Below are 18,064 nucleotides of genomic sequence, written 5' to 3' on the forward strand. Positions count from 1 at the left end.
CCTTCCGATACATGCCTCAACAAGTCAATGGGTCTGCATCTGCACCACAGAGTGCACACAAGTGCAGGACTGAGCACTTATGTTTGTGTGCGTAAGCTCTAACTTAGACACTCAAACCTCTCTGCTACCCTCACCACATGCTGCGGCTTTTGTCTGGCCGCCTCTCAGCATGTTTGCCGTGCTGCAGCCGCATCTCCCACCCATCCCCATTATAGTAAATGGGGATGGGCCGCACTTCCGGCAGTACAAGTGTGCAAGCGTTGGTATGGATCCGGCAGGCTGTTCCCCTGCCGGACAAACCTAATGCCAGTGTGAAAGTAGCCTTATATAGGCTGCAAACATAGCTTGTGGACAACAGGTGTGACCTGCTGTAGGGCCTGCAGAGTCTCTATATGCCTACCTACTGCTTGTAGAAAAGAAGCGTCACATATTGTTGAGGGTATAAACAGCCCCAAGCTGGCTATAATGTATGAAGGTAATATTATTGGAGTACATAGCTCTGTGTTCTCCCATTCTCTATAGCTGGGAAATCTCTTTACTGATGCGACTGATGTTACTTATGCAGCACTGTGCAAAGATGGGGCTACAAAAAAACATTGTGCGACTTGTCTGAAACTTGCCATCATGCAACTTATTAAGAGCTCTTTAAAAACAGCCAATTCGAAAAAGAAAAAGTCACAGGTGCATGCAACTTGCATTTTGGCCTATCAGAAAATTCTTGTGCAACTTGCAACCTGTGACCAAAATTGTGTGGATTTTCTGTGATTGTTGCATCCCAGTCGTTGCATGTCATGTGTTTTAATGTGACCCCATTGACAATAATTAGATGCAAAGTTGTACAACACACATCCCCAGGTAGCCACAGCCTAAATCCTCATGCAGATGTCCGTGGAACACGGTCCGTGAAATACTGGACTGGCATTGCAGGAGCGCACAGCGTCATAGCAACCAATCACGCCGCGCGCTCCTGCAATGCTAGTCCGGTATCTCACGGACCGTGTTCCATGAACGTCTGCATGAGGATTAAAACATACTTGATTGTACTTGAACATACTTGAACTAGTGCCAGGCAGCTGTTGCCAAGACAAATAGGTTTATAGGATGTATCAAAAGGTGCATAGATGCTTATGAAGACAACATAAGGGCTGATTTACTGCTCATTTCTAAAACGTACACCATGTAAAATTAAACAGGTGGTCTAAAGATAAGCCAAAATGACCACAGTGGCTCATGCTGGATGATAAATTTACATAGTTTATAACATAGTTTATAAGACTGAAAAAAGACAACTGTCCATCTACTTCAGCCTGTTAGGCCCCTTTCACACGGGCGAGATTTCCGCGCGGGTGCAATGCGTGAGGTGAACGCATTGCACCCACACTGAATCTGGACCCATTCATTTCTATAGGGCTGTGTACATGAGCGGTGATTTTCACGCATCACTTGTGCGTTGCGTGAAAATCGCAGCATGCTCTATTTTGTTTGTTTTTCAAGTGAATGGGCTGCGTGAAAATCGCAAGCATCCGCAAGCAAGTGCAGATGCGGTGCGATTTTCACGCACGGTTGCTAGGAGACGGTCGGGATGGGGACCCGATCATTATTATTTTCCCTTCTAATATGGTTATAAGGGAAAATAATAGCATTCTTAATACAGAATGCTTAGTAAAATAGGTATGGAGGGGTCAAAGAAAAAAAAAATATATATAATTTAACTCACCTTAAGGTCCGAATGCGTTGCGGCAAACCCAATGTGTTTTGCACGCGCCTGATAAAAAACTGAATGTGGTACCCAAACCCGAACTTCTTCACAGAAGTTCAGGTTTGGGATCGGTGTTGTGTAGATTGTATTATTTCCCCTTATAACATGGTTATAAGGGAAAATAATAGCATTCTGAATACAGAATGCATAGTACAATAGGCCTGGAGGGGTTAAAAATAAATAAAAAATAATTTAACTCACCTTAATCCACTTGTTCGCGCAGCCGGCATCTCTTTTGTCTCCTTCTTTGAGGATTAGGACCTTTTGATGACGTCACTTCGCTCATCACATGGTCCATCACATGATCTTTTTTACCATGGTGATGGATCATGTGACGGACCATGTGATGATCGCAGTGACATCATCAAAGGTCTTTTTCCTGTACACAGCAAAGAAGAAGACAGAAGAGAAGCCGGGCTGCGCGATCAAGTGGATTAAGGTGAGTTAATTATTATTATTATTTTTTTAACCCCTCAAGCCCTATTGTACTATGCATTCTGTATTAAGAATGCTATTATTTTCCCTTATAACCATGTTATAAGGGAAAATAATAATGATCGGGTCCCCATCCCGATCATCTCCTAGCAACCGTGCGTGAAAATCGCACCGCATCCACACTTGCTTGCGGATGCTTGCGATTTTCACACAGTCCCATTCACTTCTATGGGGCCTGCGTTACGTGAAATACGCACAAAATAGAGCTTGCTGCGATTTTCACCCAACGCACAAGTGATGCGTGAAAATCACCGCTCATGTGCACAGCCCCATAGAAATTAATGGGTCCAGATTCAGTGTGGGTGCAATGCGTTCACCTCACGCATTGTACCCACGCGGAAATCTCGCCCGTGAGAAAGGGGCCTTACTTTCCTTTCTTTTGTATAATTACAGTATATCACAAGTTATGGCAACTACATTACTAAAGACAGGTAATTGATCTAGGAACTTATAGGCCTCTTTAACACAAGCGTGACGGATTAGGTCCAGATACGTTCAGGGTGCGTTCAGTGAAACTCACACCATTTTGCAAGCAAGTTCAGTCAGTTTTGTCTGCGATTGTGTTCAGTTCAGTTTTTTACGGGCAGGTGCAATGCGTTTTGATGCGTTTTTTTATACCTCACTAAGTATGTTAACCCCTTCCAGACCTCTGCCATAGATGTAAAGATGCAAAGGAATAAAAAAGTTTTTATTCTTTAAAACACAAGAAAAATCTACTGTATAAGGCTACATGCACACGAACATTGTTTGTTTCCATGTCCGTTCCTTTTTTTTGCGAATAGGATGCGGACCCATTCGTTTCCATGGGTCCGCAAAAAATGCGGACAGCACACCGAGTGTTGTCCGCATCAGTATGTCCGTTCCGTAGCCCCGCAAAAAAATATAGAATATGTATTCTTGTCCGTTTTAGGCATTGTTACAATGGATCCGGGGGAAAAAACGGATGGCATACAGATGTCATCCGTTATTTTTTGTGAATCCGCAATTTCAAACTGCAAAACCCATACGGTCGTGTGCATGTAGCCTAAGAAGTGGGGAAAATGGCAGTGTGCCTTATGGTGCGGATACTAATAAGCGCTTCCACTAGTACCCGCTAGTGCCTAGTAACCAGTAGGACCGGAGAGCTGTGAATACAGAGCTCCTGGTGCTGACTGTACTCACTGCTCCCTGGTCTCCTGCCGATACACCGCGCGCCGTGACGTGACATATAGGTCACAGTGCAGGGCAGCGCCGGCCAAAGACCAGGGAGCGGGGATGCAGGAAGAGCGTGCTGGATCTGTAAGTGGTTCCGCTGTTCGGAGTAGGAGAGTTCTTTATTTTATGTCTGATCTGTGGTCTGATGAGGAATGGGGGTCCAATTTGAGGATCTGAGGTCTGATAAGGAATGGGGGTCTAAAGAGGAATAAGGTTATGATTTTGAGGTCTGATCTGAGGTCTGAAGAGGAATTGGGGTCTGATTTTGAGGTCTCATGAGGATTGTGGATCTGATCTGAGGTCTTATGAGGATTGGGGGTCTGATCTGAGGTATGATGAGGAATGGGGGTTTGTTTTGGGGGTCTGATGAAGATATGTTTTTCTTAGTTTCTTCTTCTAAAACCTTTGTGCATCTTATTGTCAAATGCATATTATGGTGCAGCAAATACGGTAAATGTCACATAACTGTAATTGTACTTACCCGAAGAATAAAGGTGACAGGCCAGTTTTACCACGTAGGGAACATCGTAAAAACAAAACCCATAAAACAATGGCAGAGTTGAAATTTTATTACAGCTTCTCACCACAATATGCAATATAAAATGGCAGCATTAAAAAATACAACTTCTGATTGGTGGAGGACAATTCCTCTATTGATCAGCTTTGAATCATGGGAAACACTGCATCATACATGATTTAATGGCTGTGCTTGGTATTGCAGCTCAATCTGTTTCACTTGAATAGGACTGGAATGCATAAAGACTAATGGACATGGTGCCATAGGCCAAGGAAAAGGCTACAGAGCTTGCATAAGCAGCGCGGCCCCTCCCAACTTATGATCGGTTGGTGGAAGTCATCAATATTTAAAGTCCCAGAAATCCCTTACATATTTATGTGTTCACAATTATTACTACACAATGACATAACTGCAGAGTTAAAGTGTTATCTGTCACCACGATCTTGAACTAATATCTGCAGTAATACATGCATAGTGCCACTGATAAGTCCAGATCTCTATTTTGTATTTTCCTACTGCACTCCATTCCCCCACTGTTAGGCCTCTTTCACACGGGCGTCGCGCGGGTGCGTTACAGAAAATGTGCGATTCTTCCGCGCAAGTGCAAAGCATATTAATGCGTTTTGCACTCGCATGAGAAAAATCGGCATGTTTGGTACCCAGACCCGGACTTTTTCACAGAAGTTCGGGTTTGGGATCGGTGTTGTGTAGATTTTATTCTTTTCACTTATAACATGGTTATAAGGGAAAATAATAGCATTCTTAATGCAGCATGCTTAGTAAAATGTTCATTGAGGGGTTAAAAATAATAAACAAATTTTACTTACCCCATCCACTTGGTCGTGTAGCGGATCTTCTCTTCTTTCTACTTTCTTCAGGACCTGGCTAAAGGACCTTTGATGACGTCACTGCGCTCATCACATGGTCCATCACCATGCCAGGCTGAGCGTTCAAGTGGATTAAGGTGAGTTTATTAATAGTTTTTTATTTTTTAACCCCTCCATCACTATTTTACTAAGCATTCTGTATTAAGAATGCTATTATTTTCCCTTATAACCATGTGTGAAAATCACTGCTCATGTACACAGCCCAATTGAAGTGAAAGGGGCCGGATTTATTGCGGGTGCATTGCGTTCACCTCACGCATTGCACCCGCACAGAATTCTCGCCCGTGTGAAAGGGGCCTTAGCGTTTAGAGCTGTGCTGAAATACATTGCAAGGACTGCTGTATATGAGCATGAGTCCTCTCCATTATGTTGTCAAGGCACACCAGTCTGGACTGTGTATTTCAGTGCAGCTTTGAGCGCTGACAGCGGAGATATAGGTGGTAGTAGGAAAAAATAGAGATCTGAACTACTTAGCAGTACTACTCATGTGTCACTACAGATAACAGTGGTGACAGACTCACTTTAAATGGGAAGGGGGCTCACAGCAATATAGAAATGCAATTGGTTGCCTTGTTGCAATTGTTTTAAATACCCAATTAATTGTACAAATATGCAATACTTTTACAGTATAAAAGCACCAAACTTTATTAATTTTTACTACAAAGTATGAATTTAAGCACATGTCGTATATGCACAGAAATATTAATGTGATGTACATACCAGAAAGAGAGTAATTCCCTTTTTGGGTCTCACTTTCTCGGATAAGAAAAGCCCCGGCCTTATTGTCTTGCTGGAGAATCTGCTTTTCTGCATCCGAACGCTTCATATCACGGAAGAACCACCTGCAAGAAAGCATTAATACTGAGTGGAAAGGCTCAAACTTCTGGAGCATATACTGGATCTTACAAGTTCGATTTCTTACAGCAGCCACATATGGAATAATGTACCCTCTACTTCAAATTATAAGAATATCCTTAGGAAAGGCCATCAATATCTGATCAGTGGGGGTCTGACACCCAGCACCACCGCCGATCAGCTGTTTGAAGAGCAGGTGGCACTCCATGTGAGCACTGCTTCCTGTTCATTACACTGGGCATTATCTCCATCACACAACCGTTTTAAGAACGGTTAGTCTATGGGGTTAATCACCCAGCCGTTTTTTTATGGCCCGTGAATAACAGCCCTCCAAAACATAGTACGTGTACTATTTTTTCTATTTTCAGGACCAACAGCCCCCATACAATTGAAGGGGATCATTTATAACAGCCATTTCTCAGAAAGGCATCAGTGAAACAAATGGCCATTTTTTCACGGTTATGTGAATGTAGCCTAACTGAAGAGCAAGAGGGGGGGGGGATTCCTGTCCATCACCGACTGATATGAAACCCACTCAGTCTCTTCAACAAGAGGTTTTGAAAGTGAGAGTGCCACAAGTGGTTGGCACTGAAGTAGTAACACGTTAGTAGTCTACTGTATGTAGACCCACTAATCTCTGTATGATCATTAGGTTCAGAATGTGATGTTTATACAAATATAATTAACAGACATAGAACAGTCCCACTGATGTCTCATTGATCTACTCATTCAAAAAGTTTCTAGGCATTCTTTTATATCTATGATCAAAATGTCTAAAGTATGCATTGTTTCTGCATGGTGGTGTTGAAGTCATGTCATTAAAACCCGTCCCATGAATTAATCTTAGGTAAAGTAACATCAAAATAACTAAGATTATTTATCTTCTGAAAATATTCTGCCAAATTCATTCTCTTGGTGGTAACAACACAAACTATGACTGTGGAGGAAAAAAACCCTGATGTGACTAATGAGGGTTGAGAACCTTTTCATAAATCTTCTCATAATGGTTGCAGGGAAGTCATTTTTCAGTATGTAATATATAGAGATGAGCCAATTTCATATTGCATAACGGAAACTGGATGGACCCGTTATGCAGCCCATAGACTTTTATTATGATGGAATGAATAACGGAATGCCTCTAAAGGGATTCTGTTATGCATTCCATCATAGAATTGCATTATGGCCCGTGGTAACGCAATTCTGCTTTTACCACCAAACGAAGCGCAATAACATGAAATTCGCTCATCCCTAGTAATATATATCAATACTGTGATTTATTTCTTTTGATAATATAACCAAGTGGTATAAACATATATGTTGTCTTAGGGCTCATGCATACGACAGTTATTTTAGTCTGCATCCGATCCACATTGGGCCACAAAAGATGCGGACAACACACCGTGTACTGTCCGCATCCTTATGTCCATTCCGCAGCCTCACAAAAAAATAGAACATGTCCTATACTTGTCCGTCACATTTTTAAAGCTGTGAGGAAATTGCACCTGCACAAAATGTTTAAAAATACACCTCAGGGAGTAATCCCCAGGGCAGAGGGGCAGCTGCCACTTCGCCTCGACTCTATGGAGCTTTTTGTATTCACCAAGTTTAATGAAACTGAACTTAAATGTCTGGATTTCCTTTCTGAAGGCAGTCTGGTGACTGAAGAAGCAGTACCAGAGGGTGAAACCACCTTTACAGGTGGGATCAGGTCCACATTTTGCCCCCCTATGCCCGCCGGGACTAGCATAGACATCTTTCACCACCAGGTGAAGTAGGATATACGTGCTATGGTGTATCCTAGAGTACAGGATAATGTCAGTAGTGAGGAGCGACAGGCTCTAAACTGGCTTTGTGCACAGGATGATATTGTAGTGAAACCGGCGGACAAGGGGGGCAATGTGGTACTTATGTCGAGGGTGTATTACATCAATAAAGCCCTTAGGCAACTAAGGGACGTTGACACTTATGAAGTGATACGGGGGGACCCCACTTTCGACATCAGGTGCCAGCTTGAGTGCTATGTCTACAGGTATGTGGCAAGGGGTTTCCTAGGCGACAACATGGTGGACAAACCTGTACCTACATTCCCCTCTAGACCCTGCTGGTAATTCCTTCCCAAGATTCACAAGTCGCTGAGCCAACCCCCGGGACGTCCATCCAGCTAATAGACGATCGTAAGGCGCATTACCACAACCCAATGCAGGATACAACAAAGTTTATTACAAGACAACGCGTTTCGGGGTCTTGACGACCCCCTTTATCAAGTCTACAAGGAACATAAATGGTAAAAATATAGCAAAAAATAAATAGTAGAAAATATATGTATATGTATGTATAAAAGTCGTATATAGAATTTGATTTATAGAGATCTATGGATATATACTTGCACGAATAAATAAATATATAGGTAAAATAGAACACTTAATTGAGTGGGCAAGTACATCAATGGGTTTAAGAAAGTATATATAAAAAGAGATCTGTAGGTATATGCTTATGTACATAAATAGATGAATAAGTAAAAATGTAAATACTTCATTGAGTGAGTAAATAAATCAATAACATAAATTCATCAGTAAATATATAATAATAGTGTATACATAATTCATTATCCACATTACTAATGTATACATAATTCAATATGACGAGACGTTTTATGTTGATAGGATTGACATACGTTATTATACATTGACAAAAATTTTTAACATATGTAAAAGTACCTGTGTCACCCTAGTTTAAGTGCAGCTGGGTGTATACTGCCTGGTTCCTTCTAAAAATGGCGCGTGTCGGTGCCTATGCGGTCATGTAAAACAGAGAGGGAAGGTTTTTAAAACGTTTCCCTTTCCCTTTTCCTCTTCTCTTTTTTTCTCCCCCCCCCCCCTCCCCTCTATATGTATGTAACTGTTTTGGAGAGGTGGACCTTTGAATATATGTAACAGTCTGGGGATATATCAGTATGTCCATTTAAGGATAGTTACCTTGTTTCAATTGTGGATAGAGTTTGTGTAGCAGTTTGTTAGAGCGTTCTCGCTACAGTCTTGCACGTGGCACATTTGAAAGGGACGCGCAGGCAGGGAGGTCTGTGCGCGCTAACACAAGGGGTTGATATCGGGGGGGGGGGCAGTGGGCGGGGTCACACAGCACTAGAATGCCGGCCACTTCTACGAGCGGCACGGCAAGTGTGCTTGTTAGCAGTGTCAATGCTCTCTAAGGGAGCGCAGCGATCGTAGGGAGACACTGATCGTCCTCTCATCAGTGTCTTCCCTGATAGTCTAGAGGAGAGAAGCACAACACTCACATCACTAGTGCATTTGTGGCAATCCAACTGATGTTCAGCTTGCTGGGCATGGAAGTTTCAGGCTGCAGGAATCGTGGGTAGGAAAGGGGGCCGGGCTAGTACAGCCCCACCCACATTGGACCGTCCTGATGCTGGTCACTGTCCATCAGAACTGAGGAGGGGAAGAGGCGGAGCAATGTCACTGATGGCAGGTCAGTGACAGAGGTGCAAGTGCACAACTCTGGACCTGGTGCAGAAGTCAGATGCTCTGACAGGGGCCCGGGGTGACGAAGTACAGTGACTGCTCCTGGGCCCCTTCTCAGCACGGGCCTCGAAGCAGCTGCTTCCTCTGCATCCCTGATAGCTATGCCACTGCTTTTAGGGTACGGCCTCTGATGCAGTTTTCAGATGTGGATCATAAATGGAGAAATGGTATTAAGGACAGATATGACTTCTCTTTTTTTAATTCACTCCTGGTTTTGGCTTCAAAAACTGCTTTAAAAAACCTGAACGTGCGGCTGTCCCTTATGCACTAAGTCATTAGCGAGTACAACAAAAGTGGTAGAGCAAAATGGTCTTATGTTCACAGTGGAGATATCATGTATCTGGCTCAGCTACATAGCCACAACACACAGAAACGTTGGTGTCACAAACTTACCTGTCTGGGCTCCAGCGGTGAGATCTCCAGTTTTGGCGTGACTGTGCCAGGAGAAACACGTTGCTAAGCCACGCTCCCTGGTGATGCGACAGCGTCCATAGCAACAGGATGCAATGTTCTTTCTCCCCACAGCGGGCATGTGCTGGAGGAGACTAGCAGTGGGCTGATTATTCAGCTGATCTATTCCTGTGTGCTGTGTTCTGTATTAATGGAGCGCTGAGTCCTGACCTATCAGGTTCTGATCCTGGGACTCTGTGCTCTATTAAACCCGTCTCTGGCCTTATACCCGTACCAGGAACCACTAGCTGTGTTCTTAGTTGTGTATTTTGGATTACTAGTGTTTTGACTAGAGATGAGCGAATTTTTCAAAAATTCGATTCGGCCGGTTTGTCAAATTTTTGGAAAACATTTGGTTCGATCCGAATTCATTCGCTGTGAATCGCGTTAAAAAACGTTGATTTCCTGGCTGCAGAGAGCCTCTATAGTGGTGTAGAACACCGAGCCTTGCAGTAACACCCATAGGGAGTCTGCTGTGGTAGTAAAACAATACTGTGAGTCAGTATGACATGCAGATGACAAGCGTCGCTCTTAGAATCACTGCACACTTCACATATTTGGGCAGTCACGGGGCCAAAACTGACTAAATAACTCAAGTGTGAACTCAGCCTTACAGGTCGATGTTAGCACCAAGAAGAAGTGCACTCCTTTTACACCATTGTCAGCCGATTCCACATAAAGGTCTACAGAACCTGTTCTGTTAACCGCTTATACACGTAGAGCCCCCCGACAGAGTGGAGAGGGTGTCAGCAGTAAGTTTGTGTTTGTGTCACTGATTATTTTGCCCTACCTCTGATCCGTCAGAACAATAACCCCAAAAAAACTGATCCTGTCTGTGGAGCATCCGCCTTCACTCGGTCAACATTTGGTCAGTAATCCATCAGTATTGGTAATGCCCAAAAAACAGGAGTGCATCCAAAACAGAGATGACCGAGTCAACTATTCAAGAACCGATGGTTTGCTGGTCAAGACACGACCGCTATCTGACACTGGCCTCTTGAAGTGACCCCTGCTGTCACAGCCCCTTACTCTGCTGCGACCTCTGCCTGTGCCAGAAACATTTAGGCTTCTGCCACTCCCCTGTGCAGGGCCTGGCACTTCTCTGTCTGACGTACTGTTAGATTAAATAAATAAATAAAAAGGAAATTACAACACCCCAAAAAAGTCTGTAATTTTCTCATTTCACCACACAACGGCTAATAAGCCCTTTTTTCCCCCCACTAGGGCTTCATTCACACGTCCGTGGAACACGGTCTGTGAGATAACAGACTGGCCTCCTGCTTAGTGCAGGAGCACACGGCGTCATTGGTTGCTATGACGCCGTGCGCTTTGTGCAGCCGCAGTACAGTAATACACTTGTATGATATATATGAGTGTATTACTGTACTGCGGCAGCGGCACAAAGCGCACAGCATCATAGCAACCAATGACGCCGTGCGCTCCTGCACTAAGCAGGATGCCAGTCCGTTATATTAGAGACCGTGTTTCACGGACATGTGAATGAAGCCTAAAGCACACAAAAAAGGGCTTTAAAACATATAACTGCACCGCTGAACAGCAAATATATTTTTCTTTTGCCACTAATACACGACAAAAAGGTCTTGAGAACATATAACTGCACTGCTGAACGGCAAATAGGCCCTTATTTTTTTCCACTTATACATGCCACAGAAGGCTTTAGAACATATAACTGCAACGCGGCCAATATATTTTACTTTTGCCACCAATACACGACAAAAAGGGCTTTAGAACATATAACTGCACCACTGAACAGCAAATATATTTATATTTTTCCACTTATACACGCCACAAAAGGCTTTAGAACATATAACTGCACCTCTGAACGGCAAATATATTTTTATTTTGCCACTAATATACGAAAAAAAGGTGCTGTAATTTTAGCACTTCACCACACAACGGCTAATAAGCCCTTTTTTCCCACTAATACAAGCCAAAAAATGCTTTAGAACATATAACTGCACCGCACAAGGGAAATAAGATGTAGAAATATTTCCTCGTAATAAACCATGTTAATGGCTGTAAAACCCCAATAACAAGAAAGGTTTGCTGGAATTACAGAGCTGTATAATGGCAATTTGGGTGCCCAGTCAGTGCAGCAAGGTGTAATAGGATTGTTCCTATTACCCAGGCTGTAACCTTCCTATTCTTTTCCTACACCTTGAATAATCTTTCCTTGCACTTATAAATCTCTCCCTGCACTAAGTACACTGGAGAATGGCTGAATCCAAGATGGTTGAGGCCATTTATAGGGCTGTGACATCACAGGGCTGGCTGGCTGCTGATTGGCTGCATGCATGGCATTATGGGTGATACCGCCTTCCCAGAGTTCCTTGCTCCATGTTCTCACACGTGCAGCAGCCATTTTAAATGCGATTCGTTACCACGAAGCGTGAGGGAATACGGATTCGGTGTGAATCGAGTTTTTCCTGATATTCGGATCGAATTCCACTTCGTCAGCTTCGATTCGCTCATCTCTAATGATGACCCATCCTAGGTCAAGTCTCTGGGCATATGGAGCATTTTGTGGACCGGTAATCTGTCCTCTAGTCTTATGAACTCGTAGTATGTCTCCTCCCAGGAGTAAGAACTACCAGTTCCGGTATCAGGTGAGCTATACTCCTCAGGTGGGGGTGATATGCTGCCACCTCTGGTTAAGTATCTCAGACCGGTTGTCAGGAATGTGATTGCACTTCAGTATGGTTGGCAGGGACAAGCAGGTCTGACCATCTATGGACTCTACCTAGTGCATAGTTGCCTTCCTCCCCGCTGTCTCAACGATACCAGCCCATGTCCTTAAGGAGTAGGGAGAATCGGGTCCTATGATGTTGAAGGTGTCAAAGAAGGTGGATTTAGCTAAAGACCTATTGTTTGATCATCTAAGATTGCATATACCTTGAATGCCTTATTTCAGTGGCCGACTGGATAAACTCTGACAAGGCAAATTTTTAAGCAGGATTTCCCTCTGTACAGTGAGAACTGACTACTGGGGTGTCTATGTCAGTGCCTATCTGCTTCCCGTCCTGCTCCTCTGCTTGGGATGATACCTGAGAGGGTGGTCCAGGGTGTAAAGCGGTGTTGTGTTCTGTGCTACCGCATTCTGTGCATGTCACACTGACCTTACAGTTCCTGGCGAAGTGCGATGTTGTAGCGCAGCACCTGAAGCAGATGTTGTTTTCTTTGAGAAATTATTTGCGGTCCTCTAAAGACGGATGTGGTTTCTTGTGCAGGGGGCATTCTTTGGTAAGATATTTGGGTATGTTCTCTTCCTTGAGAAGACAAACTGCCTGTAAGAAGAACCTGTGGCGGCAACATTAGTTTTGTGGAATGCCACTGGTGTTTTATGAGGTTTGACACCAGGGGTAGTGGACCATGACAATGTAAAGTCAAAACTGGGGTCATTTCTGATCCTTGCCTGTTAAGTAACAAAGTCTACAAACACCACGAAGAGGGGGAATGGTACATTATGAAACTGTTTATAATGGGAACCATGCGTGATCCACTTCTCTTGTAGATTATAAGGGAGTTTTTCGACAATTGGATTGACACCTCTGGCTGTGTCCAGGAATGCTAGCCCCGGCAGATCTCCTTCTACCTGAGCAACCTATACCTCTATGAACAAGTCACTGAATTCCCTGAGCTTCTGGTAACCCCTACCCACTATTCTGGGAGAATAATCAATTCTCTTATATAAAGCATTTTCTATAGCTTCTATTGACCCATAACACTCCTCAGGTCTTTCCCACACCCTCTGTAGGCCTTTGCCGGGAAAGTTTATGTTAATGTCTCTGATTCTTTTGGCGTGTTCAGCAGACTCGCTTCCAAGCCTACTTTACCAAGATATCTAACTCCTCACTACAGGAAAGATTTAAGTCCCTTATGGCGTTCTGGAAGGAGGCTCGCCATGTCCTGTAGTTCTCAGGGCGATCAGTGAACTTTAGTCCTTTGGTAACCAGCTCCCGTTTAGCAAAGAACTTAACGAAGTCCATGGCGGCCTGGTTAGCACCAATATTATCCCGTGTGTTGTTGTTATGCTGCATGTGTGGTGTATCACCATAACTTTTAGCGGTTTCTGACTTGGGGAAGTCTGTATAATACTGTTCTGACGCGAAGGTTGTCCCTTTAAGTCAAAGCGAAGGTTCTAGCTTCTGTTCTGTAGGGTGATAGTTGTGGCTGGCATCGATTTGTCACATATCGTCCTGCTCGAGGTACTGTGGTTCAAAGTAGGATCTTAGACACTCCGTATAGGCTGGCTAATATGCTGGATGTCACAATGTTGGAGGAGGGGAGGAACACTTGAATGACAACAGAAGGAAAATGACCCCAAACTAGGCATCACGGCTAGGTAAAGGAAAAGGTCACCACCTAGGAAAACCCTAAACCTAGCCCTGACTCCTGCCAGTATAGATAGACCCTGAAGGCGGGAATATTCATACATCGTATACCTCGGCCACAGATACCCTGAAAAGCCCTAGGCTTAGTGACAGGGTCTGAGACCACTGGTTCCCTTACAGATGAACAAACCAGCATCTCCCTGAGGCGTAGTAAACAATGAGCAAAAGTGGAAAACAAAATACAAAGGGGAGAACACTTATCTTCAATAGAAAATGGATGAGCCGGAACTCAGATGAGGACCACACACCAGCTTGTCCAACTCCAGGCAGATAATAGTAACCGCATGGTAGGAAGTGTGAGTTCAGACTAAATAGAGGAATAGTAATGACCACAAGCTACACCTGAAACAAGAGGTGTGGTCATACCAACAACAACACTGCAAAGTGAAATCGAGAGGTGTCAGATAACATCATGTGATGCAAGTCTCTCAGATCTTCTAACCTCTGTCACAGGAGGGATTTTGACACTGGATCATAGTTGTTATCTGTCTTGGGATGCTGATGGACATATATTGAGACGTGCTGTCCTACATTTTATTGATCTAGGTCTGGCCCAAGTACTCTGTGTTTCTCAGATTCAGGGAACTCCAAGGCTTCTAGGAACTCTGCTTTGGCCACTGCGGCTGCCGCTTCTTTCTTTGCGGCAAGTTTTTCCAGTGACGCTTGCAGGCATGCCATCTCTTCTTCCAGTAACGCCTTCTCTTTTTCCTTTGACACTCTCTCTTTCTTTAGTTGCATCTTTTGTGCAGGAAAGTTAGACCTTACTTTTGCAGCCTTCTGCATGGGAGAGAGCAGCCTTTTCTTTTTTGAGGATTTGCTAGAGCAGTTTGCTCGTGACCTGGTCCTGTATGATGATGCCTGGCTAGCGGACATTGTGTGCCTTTTGTTGGCTGCTTAATGTCTCTGTGCAGACTAGGTAGGAACAGACTTCAGTGTGGTCTGGATCATGCTGCACTTGTTGGGGGCTGCACTCTCACTTCTTGTGACTGTATGGCAGCCGCTGCAACCTTGCACGCAGGATCGCATGTGTGATGGCGGCTCCGTATAGTCATATCCACTATCGCTGGTGACTAGCATCTGTTTTACTGTTCTGTCTTTCTACACGTTTACGCAATGTGCAGTCTGACATTCAGTATAAACCATTCCTGTCTTCCAAATAAGAGGACTGTTCTTTGTAGTCTAACTTGTTTATTGGTAAAACAGGATTGTTTGATTGGTAAAACTATAAGAATACAAATAGCAAGTATAAGTATAGATAGCATGTACTATAACATTTGCATTAACACTGAAAGCACATGGTAAAATGGCTGCCTATACATAGGATTACATGTCTAGCTAACAGTAGTAACAACTTCCCTAAGCAACAATTACAACTAGCTGAGCAGCTCTGCATAACATCATGTCCCAGAAACAAAGGTAGATCTCTCACTAGATATTCTTATACAAGGATGGTGGAGCTTAAGAAGGAGATGTGCAAAAAGACAGCTCTGCTGATGTGTCCTGGAGACTTCTCTTTCCCAGTATTCTTTTCACTCCCACAATGCAGTGCACCACCCACAATGCAGTAGTCTTTGTAACAGAAAAACAAAGTGTAACACAATTTAACACCGCTAGATGGCACTCTAACCACACTAACCACTTGATAAATAGAGATGGCCTTGCAGTTCGCCTGGCGGTCGTTTCGCGGCTAACTTTGCGTGTTCGCGATTCGCCGAACATGCAAACATATGAAGATATTCGCGCCCGCCATATTCTTTTACATTGTGAAGAACTTTGACCCATGACACATCCATCAGGTGGTACAGGACAGCCAATTGAGACGTTTCAGCACATGGACATACCCCCTACCTTATAAATAAACCTGATCTGGCCGCCATTTTACATTCAGTGTTTTGCCAGTGTAGGAAGAGGTTGCTGTATGGAGCAGGGACAGGCTGTTAGGGACACCAAACGCTAGCTAATAGGGCCACAAAAGTCCTTATAAGGACTGGTATAGGTGTGATATCGATAGGTGTGATACACAGAGGGGTGCGGTATACTTATAATATACTTTTATAAGGAGTCAAAAACACATAGATATATATAGTGATCACCTGGAAGTCAGGGGCCTAGGGGCTTGCTAGGGCCATTTTTATATAGGGTAAGGTTCTGGATGGGGTCGCTCTTATCAGGGCGGGTGGTCTGTGGTTAGGCTATCAGGGCCAGAATAGCCCCCTCTTGTAGGGCAATATCAGGGACAGTTCTTTGCCCACCCTTTCCTTAGATACCACATCTAGCACAGGGATAGATGTTTTTTGCTTTCCCTCCAGGATTCATGAATGTGCACTGGAACCCTCCGGTTTGTGGTAGGACATATGGTTTCTGATTTGGTGCTGCCGAGCACCTGATTTAGTGCCGCCGAGCACTTGTTATTGCCTACCACATCTATGCTTTTTGCTTAACTTTAATAATGTAATTTTTTTTTAATTTTGAGGAATATCCTTTTCATTCACAGGTCCGCAAAATGGGTTTGCATCTGTTCCGCAACTTTGCGGAACGGGTGCAGACCCATTCATTTTCAATGGGGCCGGAATGTGCTGTCTGCATTTGCGCATCTGCACTTCCGCATCCGTGCTTCTGTTTCCACAAAAATTGCAGACAAGATTAGGCATTTTCTATTATAGTGCCGCAAAACACTTACGGACGTGTGAATGGACCCTCATAGTAACATTATTAAAGGTTACGTTTTATCTTTATGTATATTCTAATGGACTGCCTTCCTTGTACAATGTTATAATATACTTTCTATGTTAGAAAGTATATTATAGTGCATTTTTATTGTGCAGCAGTTGTGTGCGGTTCTGCTGCGATACTGCAGGTATATAGAGGGACAAGCGTTATTGGAACAAATAATTTCTACTGGTGTGATGAACCAGTCGCCCCCCAAAAAACTGATTGAAGCGGGGTGTTATATACCAATATACTTTCTTTATAGTGCATTTGGGTACTGTATAGTGCATTAGAGCATGCGCGTACGCGAAAATGGTATTGCCGATATTTCGCATTGAGAAAAATTATGAATGGTGATCGCAAATTTGAATAATACATCTGGTATGTCACTGTCCATGTTGTGGGACTATTTGTGCACTTCAGGTTCGCCTGCCGTTAAAATGAATGGGACCCGCCGCAAACTTGCGGTTCGCGAACATTTGATCGTGTTCGCGCGATCGCGTTCGCGAACCGTCCCGGCAGATGTTTGTCCATCACTATTGAGAAATACTAAGACTCTGGCAGAATGAACTAGAATCATTTTCTAACCCTGCTGGACATAACAATTACAACATACAAATATATAACTGGACAGTAGAAAAGTCTTTCTCATGATTATTTTACACCTGTAAACAAGACCAGAGACCATCTTCTACATCTACATGAAAAGTTTTCATCATCATTGACAGAGATTATTTTCTGTAAGAGCAGTGAAACTATGGAACTCTATATTATACGAAGTTGTGATGGTCGATTCCTTAATTCAAGTTCAAGAAGAGTTTGGATGCCTTTCTTGAAAAATATGTCTCAAGTTGTGGGTTATAGATTTCTGAAGATGGGGCGATGATCCAGGGATTTATTCCCATATTTGACATTGGGAAAGATTTCTTAACATGTATCTTCTTTCAACACGTTATCAACTATGTACTGTAACTATGACTCTACGAGTCAGTTCACTAATACATGAATTAACAAGTGTAGAAAGGCACAAGGGGCCGTCATTAATGGAAGGTATGTATCACCGAGATTCCTGGCCTCGGTAAGGTAAGAGCCGGTAGTTTTAAGTGTCAGCGGCAGCTAGTGCTGATTGACACTGTTTGTTGTTAGTGTGGCTGTAAAGCCGATCCGGGCCGGCTCTTACTGGGAGTAGCCAAAGTGCTGGGAGGGTGGCTACTCCCCACGCTCCAGGCCGGGTCCGGGCCTATATA

The 18,064-nt window shown here is 43.6% G+C and overlaps 1 protein-coding gene across 1 annotated transcript in view; it reads right to left on the bottom strand.

The window, feature by feature from the left end:
* FRK (fyn related Src family tyrosine kinase) overlaps nt 1-18,064 on the bottom strand; it is a 119,040-nt gene that overhangs the window by 62,459 nt on the left and 38,517 nt on the right. The window contains exon 2 of the mRNA XM_044290865.1: nt 5,573-5,694. Coding sequence (XP_044146800.1) covers nt 5,573-5,694 — 122 coding nt within the window. The remainder of the gene's footprint in view (nt 1-5,572; nt 5,695-18,064) is intronic.

The sequence above is a fragment of the Bufo gargarizans genome, chromosome 4, assembly GCF_014858855.1.
Source record: "Bufo gargarizans isolate SCDJY-AF-19 chromosome 4, ASM1485885v1, whole genome shotgun sequence".
In the NCBI taxonomy this organism is placed as follows: domain Eukaryota; kingdom Metazoa; phylum Chordata; class Amphibia; order Anura; family Bufonidae; genus Bufo; species Bufo gargarizans.